The sequence below is a fragment of the Tamandua tetradactyla genome, chromosome 4 (genome assembly GCF_023851605.1).
Source record: "Tamandua tetradactyla isolate mTamTet1 chromosome 4, mTamTet1.pri, whole genome shotgun sequence".
Lineage (NCBI taxonomy): Eukaryota > Metazoa > Chordata > Mammalia > Pilosa > Myrmecophagidae > Tamandua > Tamandua tetradactyla.
The window spans coordinates 144,902,207-144,915,965 of NC_135330.1; the positions used below are offsets into that span (position 1 = coordinate 144,902,207).

At 31.8% G+C, this 13,759-nt stretch overlaps 1 protein-coding gene across 15 annotated transcripts in view; it reads right to left on the bottom strand.

Annotated features, from left to right (window-relative positions):
* Positions 1-13,759, bottom strand: part of MYCBP2 (MYC binding protein 2) — a 371,029-nt gene that overhangs the window by 97,948 nt on the left and 259,322 nt on the right. For 9 of the 15 annotated variants that reach the window (XM_077158462.1, XM_077158472.1, XM_077158469.1 and 6 more), the window contains 3 exons: positions 13,561-13,693; positions 9,387-9,509; positions 6,535-6,714 (listed from right to left, as the gene is read on the bottom strand). In XM_077158462.1, the coding sequence (XP_077014577.1) occupies positions 6,535-6,714; positions 9,387-9,509; positions 13,561-13,693 (436 nt within the window). The remainder of the gene's footprint in view (positions 1-6,534; positions 6,715-9,386; positions 9,510-13,560; positions 13,694-13,759) is intronic. The other 6 variants (XM_077158475.1, XM_077158468.1, XM_077158464.1 and 3 more) reach the window with 2 other exon arrangements.

Genomic DNA, 13,759 nt, shown 5'->3' on the forward strand with positions numbered 1-13,759 from the left:
TCTCCCCATGCTAACTCTAACCTGACAAGTGCTTCCTATTTTACTGAGAAAAAAAGAAGCAGGCAGAGGAGAACAAACCTCAAGCTCCCAATACCAATATTCTTCTTTCTCTGCTGTAATGATGGATACACTATTTGTGTTTACCATTAGCCTACCTTTCCACCTGAGTGCTGGATCCCATCCCTGCACCCATACAAGAATATCTCAAGAATATCCAGCAATTCTTTTCTCTCTGCTGCACTGTCTAGTTTCCTTACTCTACTAGATCATTCCCATCAAAACAAAAAACTAAAACTTAATGCTACTTTTTTTTTCATTGAAAAAACAACAAAATAAAACAAAAACCTCTCCAGATCCCCATCCTCTCTCCTAGTATCACTGTATTTCTCTCCTCTTAACAACAAATCTTGACAGATTTATCTATACTCATTGTTTCTGTTTTCCCTTTTTCTCTTGAACCTGCACAAACCAAGCCTTGGCATCTCGCTTTAATGACATGACTCTTATCAAAGTCATTAATGTCTGCCATGCTGCTAAATCCAGTGGTCAATTCTCAATCCTCATTTTTACCTACCAGCAACATTTGATACAACTTATTACCATCTCCTTGAAACACTATACTCACTTGTTTTTTCTCCTACCTCTATGGTCACTTTTCAGTTTCTTTTGCTGATTTCCCCCTTCTCTCCCACCTTTAAATGCTGAAGTACCCTGGGGCTCAGTCCTTAGGCCTCTTCTCTTTTCTACCTATACCTACTCTCCTGCTGCTCTCATCCACCCTCATGGTCTATATCCACCTATGTAGACATTACTATAACTTTCCATAACTCTCAAATTATTCTGCTATAAACTAATTGGACTTCCCAATTTATATGCCCTGCCTAGACATTCCTCCTGAACTCCAGGCATATATCCATCCTAACTTAATATCTCTACTTGTATTTGATAGGACAATTAAACTCAACTTATCTGGGATAGACTGTTTACAAATATGGTCATAATTATTCTTCTTCCTGAATCCATGCCCCTATGTAACTCTTCTCATTACAAGGTGGAATCTCTTTCCCCAACTTTGAACATAAGCTGGCCTGGTGACTTGTTTTGAACTGTGCAGGTTCTAAGCCTAAACCTCCAGAGATCATGCATGCCTCTGCTCTCTCAGGCTCCTGTTATCTCCATGTAAACAAGTCCAAATTAGACCACTGAATGATGATATGAAACACTTGGCTAAATGACTCATTTCATCCCAGCCAATGGCCAGTCAACCTTTCAGAGGCAAAGCTGCTTAACTGACCTGCAGTTGACAACAGGAAGGAACCCAGCTAAGACCAGAAAAATTGTCTAGTTGAACCCAGACAAATCTGCCAATCTATAGAATTGTAAGCTAAACCGATAGGGCTTGTTTCAAGTCATAGATTCTGTGGTGGTTTGTCATGTAGCAGTACTTACCAATATTATGTTTAAAGTTAAGCTTCTATTATTGCCATTAAAACTTAGTTCTCCTGCAACTCCCAGAGTAAACAGAAACTATATTCTCCCAAATGCCTTGGCTAAAAAACAGATTCCACCTTCTATTTCCTTTTTGTCACTACTTATTCAATCTGTAAACAAATCTATTGGTCCCTCTTCAAAATATATCCAGTATTCAACCACTTATTACTATCTCCATGGCTAGTTCCTTGGTAAAACCACCATCATCTTCCACTCAGATAACTGCAAGATTCTCCCAAACTAGTCTCTTTCATGACCAGCACTTAGAATAAGAATGCCTGGCATGTAGGTAGTGCTCAATAAATACTTGTTGAATTAATGAATCTCTATAACTTAGCTCTTACTATTCTCTTAGTTGTAATGCTTTTTAGCATCCCCTGCTCTCATTACCTGATAAATTACTAAGAATCCTTCAAGACTTTTTCTAACCTCTTCTAGCTGAGTTAGGGGCTTTCTCTCCTGTGCTTCCATTGCATCCTGTATATATTGCTTCTCTAACACTTAAACAGTACAACAACTTTTTTTTTAAACATGGCTGCGCCTTCCACAACATTCTGGAAGCTCTTCAATTATCTGTGATCATAATTTCTTTACTTTTTGGTCCCCATTATCTAGCATAGAGTATATATTTAATAAAAGTGTAGTGATGGAAGAATGAATAGCCCATTGGAAGAAATATGCTCATGAAGGACAGAATAAACAGTATCCAATGAGGAGATGGGAGCAGAGGGAGAGATAAAAGGTCAAATACAGATGGGGAAAGCAAACAGATGCACTAGGAAACACTGTCTCATAAATAACATCAGTATTCTCTTTTTTAAATTCTTAGAATGATGTGAAGAGTCAATGGAGAAACTGCTGATAAAGAAAGCAAAACCTCCAGACTTAAAAAACACTTCCAACCACAAAGAAGATGGCTAAGCTGAGCAAAGATCAATTCAGGCCCCTGACTCAAAAGATAAGAATGTGTAAGGATGCTAGAGATGTTAGAGCCAAAGCTAAGATAAATATATTGGCAGTTGTGACAGACATAAAGGTTCAAGCGTGAAAATTTTTATGGAGGAGTTGGAATACTAGAATAAAAAAGCTGACTCAAGTTTATAAAATCTTCGTTGGACGCCATCATATAATTTTTCTTTAGGAGCAGAAAGAGGATCTAAGAAACCACTTTTGTGTCAGAAACTCAGTGTAAGAATAGAAACTAAAACACAGGTCTCCTTCCCAAGTCCAGTGCTCCATCTACTATACTACATCTTCATGGCAAACAAATAGACAAATTCTGTGGTATGATTATAATCCAGGCTAGAAATGATTTCTAGGTCTTAGAATCAAATCTGGCTTTTAAAATAACATTTATACTAACATCTGAGTACAGTCTTACTAAATTAAGAATTAACCTCAAAACAAATAATGCTGTAAAGATGGACTGAGAAATAGCAAGGAAACCTCATTTGTCTAAATCCTCCAAGTCATTCCATCCTAGGAATAAACTGCTCTCACTCAGACTTCTTTCACATTCCCTTGGAGCAGGAGAGATGTTAAATGTCCATATCAAAAGGCAATGAAAGCATCAGCAGGTGACATTTAAAAGGCATCCATTTTATGGGTGAGGCAAAAAGGTTTAGAAGTGTCAAACAGCTTAAATAAGGCCAGTAAGGGCTGGAGGGGAAAATACAAGATTTAAGTCTTTGCATGACTCCATCTCTCATGCTAAATAAGTAAAGAATTTACTTCAGCATAGTAATACTCTCAAATATAAAATAAATACCCATTCAGATACTCAATTTCACGTGTCACATTTAAAAATGTTTTGTCCCACTTAATGTGACATATGGTTATAAAATACAAAAACTCTTGCAAGGTAACCAAGAGCTATCATTTTTGGGCTTTGAAAGTACTACATATTTAACGTGAATTGTATATTACATGTTTAAAATCTCTGCGAGAACAGCAAATTGTCATAATGCTTTAAGTAATTTTTCCCTACAAAAACTAAAAATAAACCATTCAGCCTCTTGGATAGGGAGTACCTATGTTAAACACAGTCATTTAGAATAAAGTATTTCAGATGGAGGATCTTGCTTAGAAATCAACTGTAATCAGTCAGAAAATATGACCTGAAACCCTATGATGTGTGAGACTCTTTTCAGGAGCTATGTGATGCAAACTGACACTTTCAAAAAGAATGAAGAAAGATAATAAAAATAAGGAATATAAATATTCTTAAAGAAAGGAGGCATACACATAATTTCTGACCCTTAGTCCAACAGAACCATGTTATGAAACTGTTTAGATCTAAAAATACATAACTGATTTTTAAAAGTTAAAAAAAGTGAAAATCAAAAAAGTTAATACAGAACAATACAGAAAAATTCTATATACAAACTTATCTCTCATGTTTGTGTGCATTTGCTCACACAATAAAACAAGAAAATCTGTAATTTCTATCTCTATAATTATTCTATTTTACTAGAATAGCAGTTATAATAATTTGCATGCTTATATATTTTTGTGTTAGTGTATGAATAATAAAATATTTTTGCTAATATAAAGTTAAATGATCAGATTTGGAGCACCAATTAATTTAATTCCGGATTATTTTAAATTCTAAGTATTGTGAAAAAACTATGCTTGACGAGGGCAGGGGAAACAGTTACTGAAAATAATGTTCAAAGAAATGCTAGATAAAGATAACATGTGGGCAGTTTACATGCATATCTGGAGAACTCGTCTATTTATTTAGGAATCTGATTTATGACATTTAAGAAAATTTTTTTCCTTTTAATTTTTTTTTTTTCTCGCATGGGCAGACCCCAGGAAGCGAACTTGGATCTCTGGCATGGCAGGCAAGAACTCTGCCTGCTGAGCCACTGTGCCCCAACTTTTTTCCTTTTAAACTACCTACACTCTTAAAATTAAACTTTAAACTGAAAATAATCAATGTGAACAAAACTAATACCCTAGACACTGGAATGTAAACAGAAATTTTTAAAATATTAAAGAACAGAGTTTTCATCGTTGATTAGCATGTAAGACCAAATAATTAAACTATGGCCTTTGTAAAACTGGCCTCAAGCCTGGCTCTGCCATTTTATTTGTATGATTCAAGGGCAAAACATTTATCCCCTCTAAGCCTGTTTCTTCACTTGTGAAATGGAGATAATACACAGTACCTCAATGCAATAATGTGTTTGTATATAGTAGTGACTCTCCATGAAAAGAGAGATCAGTACATTTTTATGTCTTCTATATGTAATGTTTTTAATTTTTTTTAAATTGTGAAACATAACATATACACACATATACACAAAAAAGCAATAAATTACCAAGTACATTTTAACAAGCAGTTATAGAACAGATTTTAAAGTTTGGTATGGGTTACAGTTCCATGTATATGTAATGTTTTACTTTATTATATTATAAAGTATAAGACAAACACAATTTTTCATTTCACTAACTAATAAAGAGACGTTTAGTAGGAATAAGTTATCTTCTAATGCAAGGTGAAATGCTGGTGGATGGGATGGTAGTGAAGTCAGGAAAAAAGTATCTTACTCAGTTTTAATAAGAAGCACTCTGCCATATGTAATTATTTTAATATGAATGTGACCAATATAACTCTTATTTTCAAAACACTGAAACTGTTTTGATTCCAGACTTTTTTAGTAATCCTAAAGATTAAAGTTTTTATTTTCTGAAATTTGGAAACTAAATCAGTGACATTCTGCTGAAAATAACAGCTTTTTAAAAAGAACTGAATAATTCCCATTATTCAAGTATAGATAAATAATTATTCAGAAAATTGGTAACTGAGACATTTCTAGATTCTGATTTCAAATTTGCTCCAAGATGGTGGTAAAGGGAGTAGTGGTACTAATAACATTTATATACAATATTCATAAAATTGTATTGACACAATGTCAATCTCCTGAAAGAGAAAAAATAATTTTAATATGGTCTTTAATATTTTATTAATTAAAATTAAAATGAAAGTAGGTATTTCCTTCGTTTTTAAAAAGACTTGCAATAATCCTTAAGGTAGGAAAAAAAGAGGGTCTTTATTATCTTAGTTCTTTTATTTGCTACTATTATGTCATGATCAAGAAATTTAAAATTTCTCTTGAAAATTTTATTTCTAATATGAATTTTTATCTGACCAATTATGATTTCTTCCTTTTTGTTTTTTTCCCTTGTTCTTAATAGTTTCTGCTCCCTGGCTACAACTAGATGCAAAAAATTTGGTGGTTTCATAAAATTAGTAAACTAAATCTTCATTTCTCTATAATGCTTATTATGGAAGGAAAAAACTATTTCACACACATGAACACTATTCTATTCCCTTGAAATTATTCTCTTAAACACATTCAAGTGAATATTATCTATGGATAGAGGTGATGGTTAGCTAGAAATTGGCACTGCTTCTAGATGCTTAAATTTCTAAAATAATTAATTTCATTAGTTAAACTGGCCTACTGTATAGTATAAACTCAGGAAAGTTTATTCTTAGTATAATCTTTACATAAGATACAAAATACTCATAATGAAAAACATAATTTGCTAAGTATACACTGCCCTTGTTCCTAGTAAAATCAAGCCAGCTGGCATTTTTCAAGTAATCCTGATAATGGTGATCAAATATTTTTGTGGAAAAATGACTTAAATCTAAGTGTAAGTATACTTGATTAATGCAAAGAGGTCATGCATTTGAATCCAAAAAATGATGTGTAAACTGAGACTATAATCATGTTCACTATAACCATACATATTAAAAAATCTTAAATCCAATGTATTTTTCTAAGATGTTTACATTAGAATAAACAATATAACAGTTATTTTCAAAACTACACTAAGTAAAAAAATGTGTGATTAAAAACAAATTTTTAGCTGCAAAATAACTTAATGCTTCAAAAATGTGGGAGGGGATGACATTCTAATTAAATAAAACCAGTCAGGTGAGTTGATAAATAAATAGGAACTGATAAACAACTCAGAACAAAGCTTCAGAAATGGTTTGATGAGGCAGTTTAAGGCTGACAGACTTACTCTGAAGCTGAGGCTGCTGGAAGGAAAGGGGCTGTCCGAACACAAATGGGCTGTGGACTAAGGAAGAGGGAGGTTTGGCAGCTTGATCAAAGATGGAAGGAGCTGGGAGATTGGGCCGTGACTGAATGGAATTCAATATGGCACTCAGTTGGTCACCTGCAGTGGGCAAAACAGTCAAAACTACAACTTGTTATTAATTAACATCCAAAATGGTAAAGTAAATGGTGCTTTATGACATTCAGATAAAGATAAATACCAAATAAAGCTATGCCAATTTGGAAATGTGTACAAATTGGTGATTATTATCCTCAGTTTGAGGGACCAAATTTCTCTTTCTCTCTCTCTCTCTCTTTTTTTTAATAGAACAGTCCATCAAATCTTACATAACAGCCCACATACAAAAACAAATATGTTTAAATTCATATACAACATACAGCAGCAGCATGGAATAAAAAGTATATGAAGAATCTATGATAAACTGATCAACTATCACACATATAAATGATATTCTAAGTAAATGATGTCTTTTTTTCTGTAGTGTCTGACATTGAATAATATCAGCCTGCCTCACATTACAGTTCTTGCAGAAAATAAGCAAACAATATGAATGTCTTTTCTTTGAAACAAATACTGAAGAGGGCAAAGTATATATTATTAATTTAATATATTTAATTATAGCTACAAATGAATATTTTCTTTTTTCCTTCTGAACCTTTTGTTTCTATGGAGAAATCTTTTTTTTTTAAATTGTATTTTTAAAAGTATGAATTCTTTAGCATGGATGTACAATAAAAAATCCATAAGATCTGTAAGATAAGAAAGAATCTGAATAGTGCTTCTGAATATCAATTCTGACATTTTTCCTTATAAAGTGCAAAAGACTTTAACAGAGGAGGATTTTTAAAAAATATGGAACAATGTAATTGAGAATACGTATATTAAATAGTTTAAATGGCAAAGAAGAGGGGAAAAAAAAAGTATATATCCAGACTAGTTGATGCAGGGACCGAAAAACAGTAGCTTTTCAAACACATTGCCTAAATATGATATAGTTTATGAAAGGTCATTTCAATTAAAGCACTGACAAGGGATAAATTTATATAGAAAGAAACATGTTTACAAGCGACATGTCTTTATTCTTTAGAAATTTAATACTGTGGATGATAGAAAGTATTTTAGAGATAATGAAAGAATTTTGTAAAATACTCTTTAAAGGAAAAGAAACTTTTACAAAAAGTACTTAACTTCTTTTACCTTGGACAGTATAAAGAGTTAAAGAAAATGGGAACTGTTCTTAAAGACAAGTAAAAAAAGTTAGAGATATTTAATCAATTTTATGTATCTTAATATTTCTTTGTTCCATATAAATATTTAAAAGGCCTATTAACAAGTTCATGTTATCCTCTCTTGAACAATGTTAGCAAAATCACACTTTTAAAAGTAATACTTTATCATGTATTTTTGTATCTGTTGAAAATTGATTTTCATTCCTATAGTGTTTTAGTAAATTATATTTTAAAGATTGATTTACAATGATAGCCCAAAGTAAATCATTTAGACATGTTAAAGACGGAAAGCATACAAATCGAACTAAGCATGGCTTTAAAACAAATTAACATAGACGTATAGTTGCAGGGAGTAAACGTTGAGATTTTAATTTAAGGGCAACAATTATATACAGAAAGGGACACAAAGAAAGAAAACATCAAGTATTTATTCCACATAAGCATGAAGACCTAGCTTAACATGAAGAAATCAGAATACCCCAAAGTAAGTGAGCAGACAGTATCCAAATTTACAGAACAGACCAACTCAAGAGAGGAAGGGAGAACAAAAAGAAATCTTGTAGCTAGGTTTCTGTTATAAAAACATTTCCTGAATAGTAATGAAAACATCCAATAGAAAATGATTTTATTCTAAATCTAGCGTTTCTTATATTTTATTATTATTATTATCATTCTGTACTTTGCTGACTATTTCATTATTTTTTCTTGCTCTGCAAGTCAGGAATAATGACACTGTATTTATTCCTTGAAATCAAGTTCTGTGAATTAGTTTCAATAAAATTTTAAAGGAAGATCATTTCTATGTAGGTTATCTTCTCTCTTCTTCCCATCATCCATCTGCTGACAATACAGCTGATTTAGAAGCAATCAGGGTCAGGTACATAGGAAAGAACATGAGGGTGGCTTAAATTTACAGAGACAATTTTGGACGAACTTCAGTTATAAATTATTGCAAAATAATGACTGTTTGGGCTGTCCATGATTCTAGTCTCCTCCATTAATGCAGCTAAAACATGGATGTATATGTTTTATATTCATATGGTTTAGAGGATTTTTTTTTTTTACCACTTTCTGGTTTTATTATATATCTCAAACTCAAACATATTTCATATAATTATAAAATTAACTAAATTAACTTGGTTATTCATTCAAAATCACACATATTTAATGAAGTCACTGTGTAAGATCATTTAAAAATAATATTCTGCTTTTATATGGATCATTTTGGAAAGTTCTTTGTTGTTCAACATTACTCTCAGTAATAAATGGATAATAAAAATTATAATTCTTTTACGAGATATAGTAACATGGAATCTTTAGGATGCCAATTGAAGGTGGATGCTTTTAAGAAATAAAAAAAAATGAGCAAGAATTCCTACAAACTTAAGCTAAAACTGGTAAAAATAATACTGTAAAAAGAACACCTTTGTTAACATTTAAATGTTAGTCTCGTAGGAGCAGATTTTAATAAAATTTTGTGGGTAAATGGGAATAAAATGGGTTGAAGAGAAAGGTAATAAAAAGTATTAAAGTTAGATAAGAAAAGACTCACTTTTTAACACCTACCTTTATTATTTCCGAGTCCATAGTCAAATCCTTGGGCACTGCAACTTGCCCCTTTATTAAAAGCTTGAACTGTGAAAGGGCTTGGAGGAGGGGTTTGAGAATTCTGATCCAGAAGAACTTGCTCTACAATAAAAGGCATAGCTATAAAATTAGTTTCATATGTGCCAATCGCTATCTATATAACAAAGAAAGAAAAATTGCAAGGAAGGTTTTATGATGATTAGATTTAATATGTCTAACATTTAGATTTGATTAGTCTTAATAAGAGAAAAAGAAATTTTCATCTTCACACTGACACAGCATATGCCAAATCATTGTTTGTACCTATTAAATATACAGTGAAATTTAGAAATAGGAGACACTCTTATAGAGCTGATTTACTTTTATTGTGGCAGGATACATCATTGAATGTGTACTAATTTTTCTGTGCCAGGATCTCGCATTTGTACAAATTTATACAAAGGCATTTTGCAAAACAAAAATGGGTAGCCTACAAATCAGAAACCAAAATATATTGTATATTAGGAAAGAAAGAGAAAAACATCTCCAGAATATCTAAGTATCCAGTATGAAACAAATTTTCACTTGTAAAACACTAAATTAGGACTGAGAAAATTAGGGAAAATTTAATTTTTGTTTTATCTTTACTTATTTTCCTTGAAAGTTATATAATCAGAGACTATTAATGCATCTTGAAGTAAAAAAATGTCAGAATTCTTATTTAAAGAAGGAAATGGCAAGTAGGTCATCCAGTTTACAAATGGCAAGATGCAAAACAGAAAATGGGTAAACTAAGTCAATCCCCTACAATCATGGAGCTATAAAATTCTGGCTGATATAATACTAAAAACTCTAATACCACAGTTAAATAGCTATATTGATGTCAGTTAAAAAAAAGGGACAAAATCTGTCAAATGAAAGGGAGAAAAAGCATTTATTCATTTAAAATAACATTATGCATAGAGATGTAAGTACAATTATGTGATGATACTGTGAGCCAGTGATTGGATACTTCAGATGTCTGTATGGTGTGTGACTATCTCACAATAAAATTGCATTAAAAATAACATTTGACCATTGACCGATGTTCCATCTGCATAAAGATATAACATTTACAATCTGACTTTGTGACTGTGAAAACCTTGGGTCTGATCCTCCTTATATCCAAGGGTATGGACAGATGAGTAAAAACTATGAATAAAAAAAAATTATAATAGAGGGAACAAAGGGTAAAATAAATTGGGTAGATGCAAACACTAGTGGTCAATGAGAGGGAGGGATAAGGTGTATGGCATGCGTGAGTTTTTTTCTTATTTCTTTTTCCAGAGTAATGCAAATGTTCTAAAAAATGATCATGGTGCTGAATATACAATTATGTGATGATATTGTAAGCCACTGACTGTATATCATGTATAGAAAGTATGTGTGTGAAGATTTCTTAATAAAAATAAACACTATAAATAATGAAATTCATTCAAATACATTTTAAAAAGTGAATATCTCTTTAAACAGGAAACGGAACTAGAAAAACATGGCGGCATGTTTTCTTCCATTATGTAAAATGGAATTCTGTGGACCAGTGGTATTGTGTGCTCTACCCCTTTACCAGCATTTGTTTTTCAAAAAACCAGTTCTAGGGTTTCCTTTAGGCAATACCCTTCAGTATGAGATTATTTCAGCAGTGGAATACTTCTTCTGGAAAACACCCATACATGTTCTGTGTGAATCCAAAGGCAATTCTCATCCTCCAGACTCTTCAGAATGGTCTACTGAAATCTCTGTTTTTACCATAGCAATAACTATGCCTACTGGTTTTAACTACAGAAATCAAGGACCCATGAAGAATTTTTACAAAAAGGTAAGTTTTTGTTTTACTTCTACATTTGATCTCAGCCAAAAGGCCAAGAAAAGATTTTTGTTTTGCTTCCAATACTTCATATAAATAAATCATCAAAGCACAAAATCCTCTTGTTTTCCTATTAAGTCTAGCTACATACTTATACCAATGAGCAACTATCTGGATACTACCATCAATTTATCTTAACGATTTTAAGAAACTAAATTCTTATTACTTTTCTCCTTATCATCCCAAATTTTATGTTAAAGTATTAAAACTCACATTATGACTATATGTATATATATAAAAAATAAAAAAAGAAAAGATCATTAACTGACTACAGATAAAAATGAAAATTTCTCTAAACCTCTTTTAAGACTGAAGGCATACCACTCCAGAAATGATATCCTAATTTAAGAAACATTTTATCTTAGAAGAACCTTCAACCCTCTAAGTATACGGATTACAATTTTCTGTGTTAAAACTTGCTCCTTAGTAAGGAGGGCATTTTACATTTTAACAATGATAGCTATCCTTACCATCTGCTAGCTTTAAATATTATTCACTTATTTAATCTTCATAATCTCATTTGCAAATGAGAAAACTGAAACAAGAGATTAGATAACTTGGTCAAGATCACAAAACTGAAAAGAACACTGGGATTTGTAGTCTGGCTGTCCAGCTCTGGAGTTTATTCTTACACATTATGCTACATTGCCAACTAAAACAATTTTTAAGCTAGAAAGGTCCTTTGAGCATCACCTAAACCATTTTCTGGCTTTAGGAGGGGTCATATCATTGAACTGTTTTACATAAAATTGATCTCCCTTTAATTATTTTTATTTATATAAGAATATTCCAATGTATAAAAAACACTTTAAATTTATAAATATGTAGTAAATATATATTAATACATAGTAAATGGGAAGTTTATTCTGTAAAATGTCCAATTTATATCACATGAAGCCTTTTCCTTCTTTAAAACATAATGAAGAATAGTTCTATCATTTCAGAACATTGTTTTATGATGACATCATCTTTGGCTAAAAAGTTTATCTGGCAAAGAAGGAGGTTAGGTTCTCAAATTGTGCTTAATGGATTTTTGATGCACGTGGTATGGTGTAATAAGCATGTATTTAAAACATGAATAAAGATTCTGGTTCAGTTCATATCTGTCACGTAATGTGCTCGACAATCAGAGGCATGTCATTTAAAATTTTGAGCATTAGTTTTCCTATCAATAAGATTAGGATTATATTATTTACCTCAAGGGCTTGCTGAAGGAAAAAAAGGGAGCTAAATACTTAAATGCATTCTGTCATTCATGTAAATTTCCAACTCTTCTTACTTCTTGGATAATAAGTATTATGTTTATTATCTTTTGGATAAAGAAATATATCCTTTTATTTATTTTACCTTAACTTACTCAACTCTTAAAAAAAAACACACGCACCTCATTATTCCATAAATATGGGATTTGGCAGAAAAGTCTTTGCTTGACTTATCTATATGCCATAACTGTTATTTTTGTGATTCAACCTGAATTTATAAAATTTAGTGAGCAACTGGTATGTGCAACATCATTTTACTACTACAAATACAAAGATTAAAAACAAAACAAAACAAACTGGTTTCACAAGTTAGGTAAAAAGTTAAAAAAAAAAAAGGACTCTAATATAACTGGTATTTTTCTAGTGGTGAGTATAATAGCTCTTTAGGAAAACAGGGAGAATTCTTAACTCTGTCAGGAGCAAAGATTTATACAAGTGATAGATAACATGATCTGAACTCTGAAGTACAAGCTTTTGCCACCAGGAGAATGAAGAGAGGGGTACATAAGGTGAAAATCTTTTATTAAATGAGATCAGTGTCTAAAAAAGGTAAATAAAGTTCAAAATTGAAAGTCTAACAACAGAATAGGAAACGCTAAAAAGATGCTATGCATTTATTCAATGCTCCTTCTCTGGGACAAAAGTAAATTGAATACTTCGTGTGGTTTGAAAATTGAACTTTCATTGAGTGACAGAGTAAAACATTCACTCTTGTATTGGTACTGGAGTATGAAGCACACAAATTCATATTAATGAAATAAAACTCATGTTTTATGAACATGCCTTCATATGTTTCACATTTTTAAATTCACTTCTTTCATGTGCATTAATGTAGTATACTAGTATTATACAAACCAATTTTAACAGTTGCAAGATATTTAATTCTTAGTTCTGCTTTTGCTTAAAAATTAAGCAAAGAACTCTTTAAGACAAAAGAAATAGAACACATTAGGTTCCTGCATTTCAAAGGTTAATCAGAATAAATCACAAATTTAAGCCAACTTGCCATCTTCATGTCGGAGGTACTGGTTTCCACCTCTGTCTCTAGCTAAGGACCATGCCTCTCCTTCATCACTTTCACAGAACTCTACCATGCTGTTCTTATCCAGCTGCACCCATGTACCTTCAGAATTCGTTACCTGGCACATAACAAAAAGCATGATTGATTGGCTTATTCTTCTAGGACATTTGGGCAGAAAACCAGT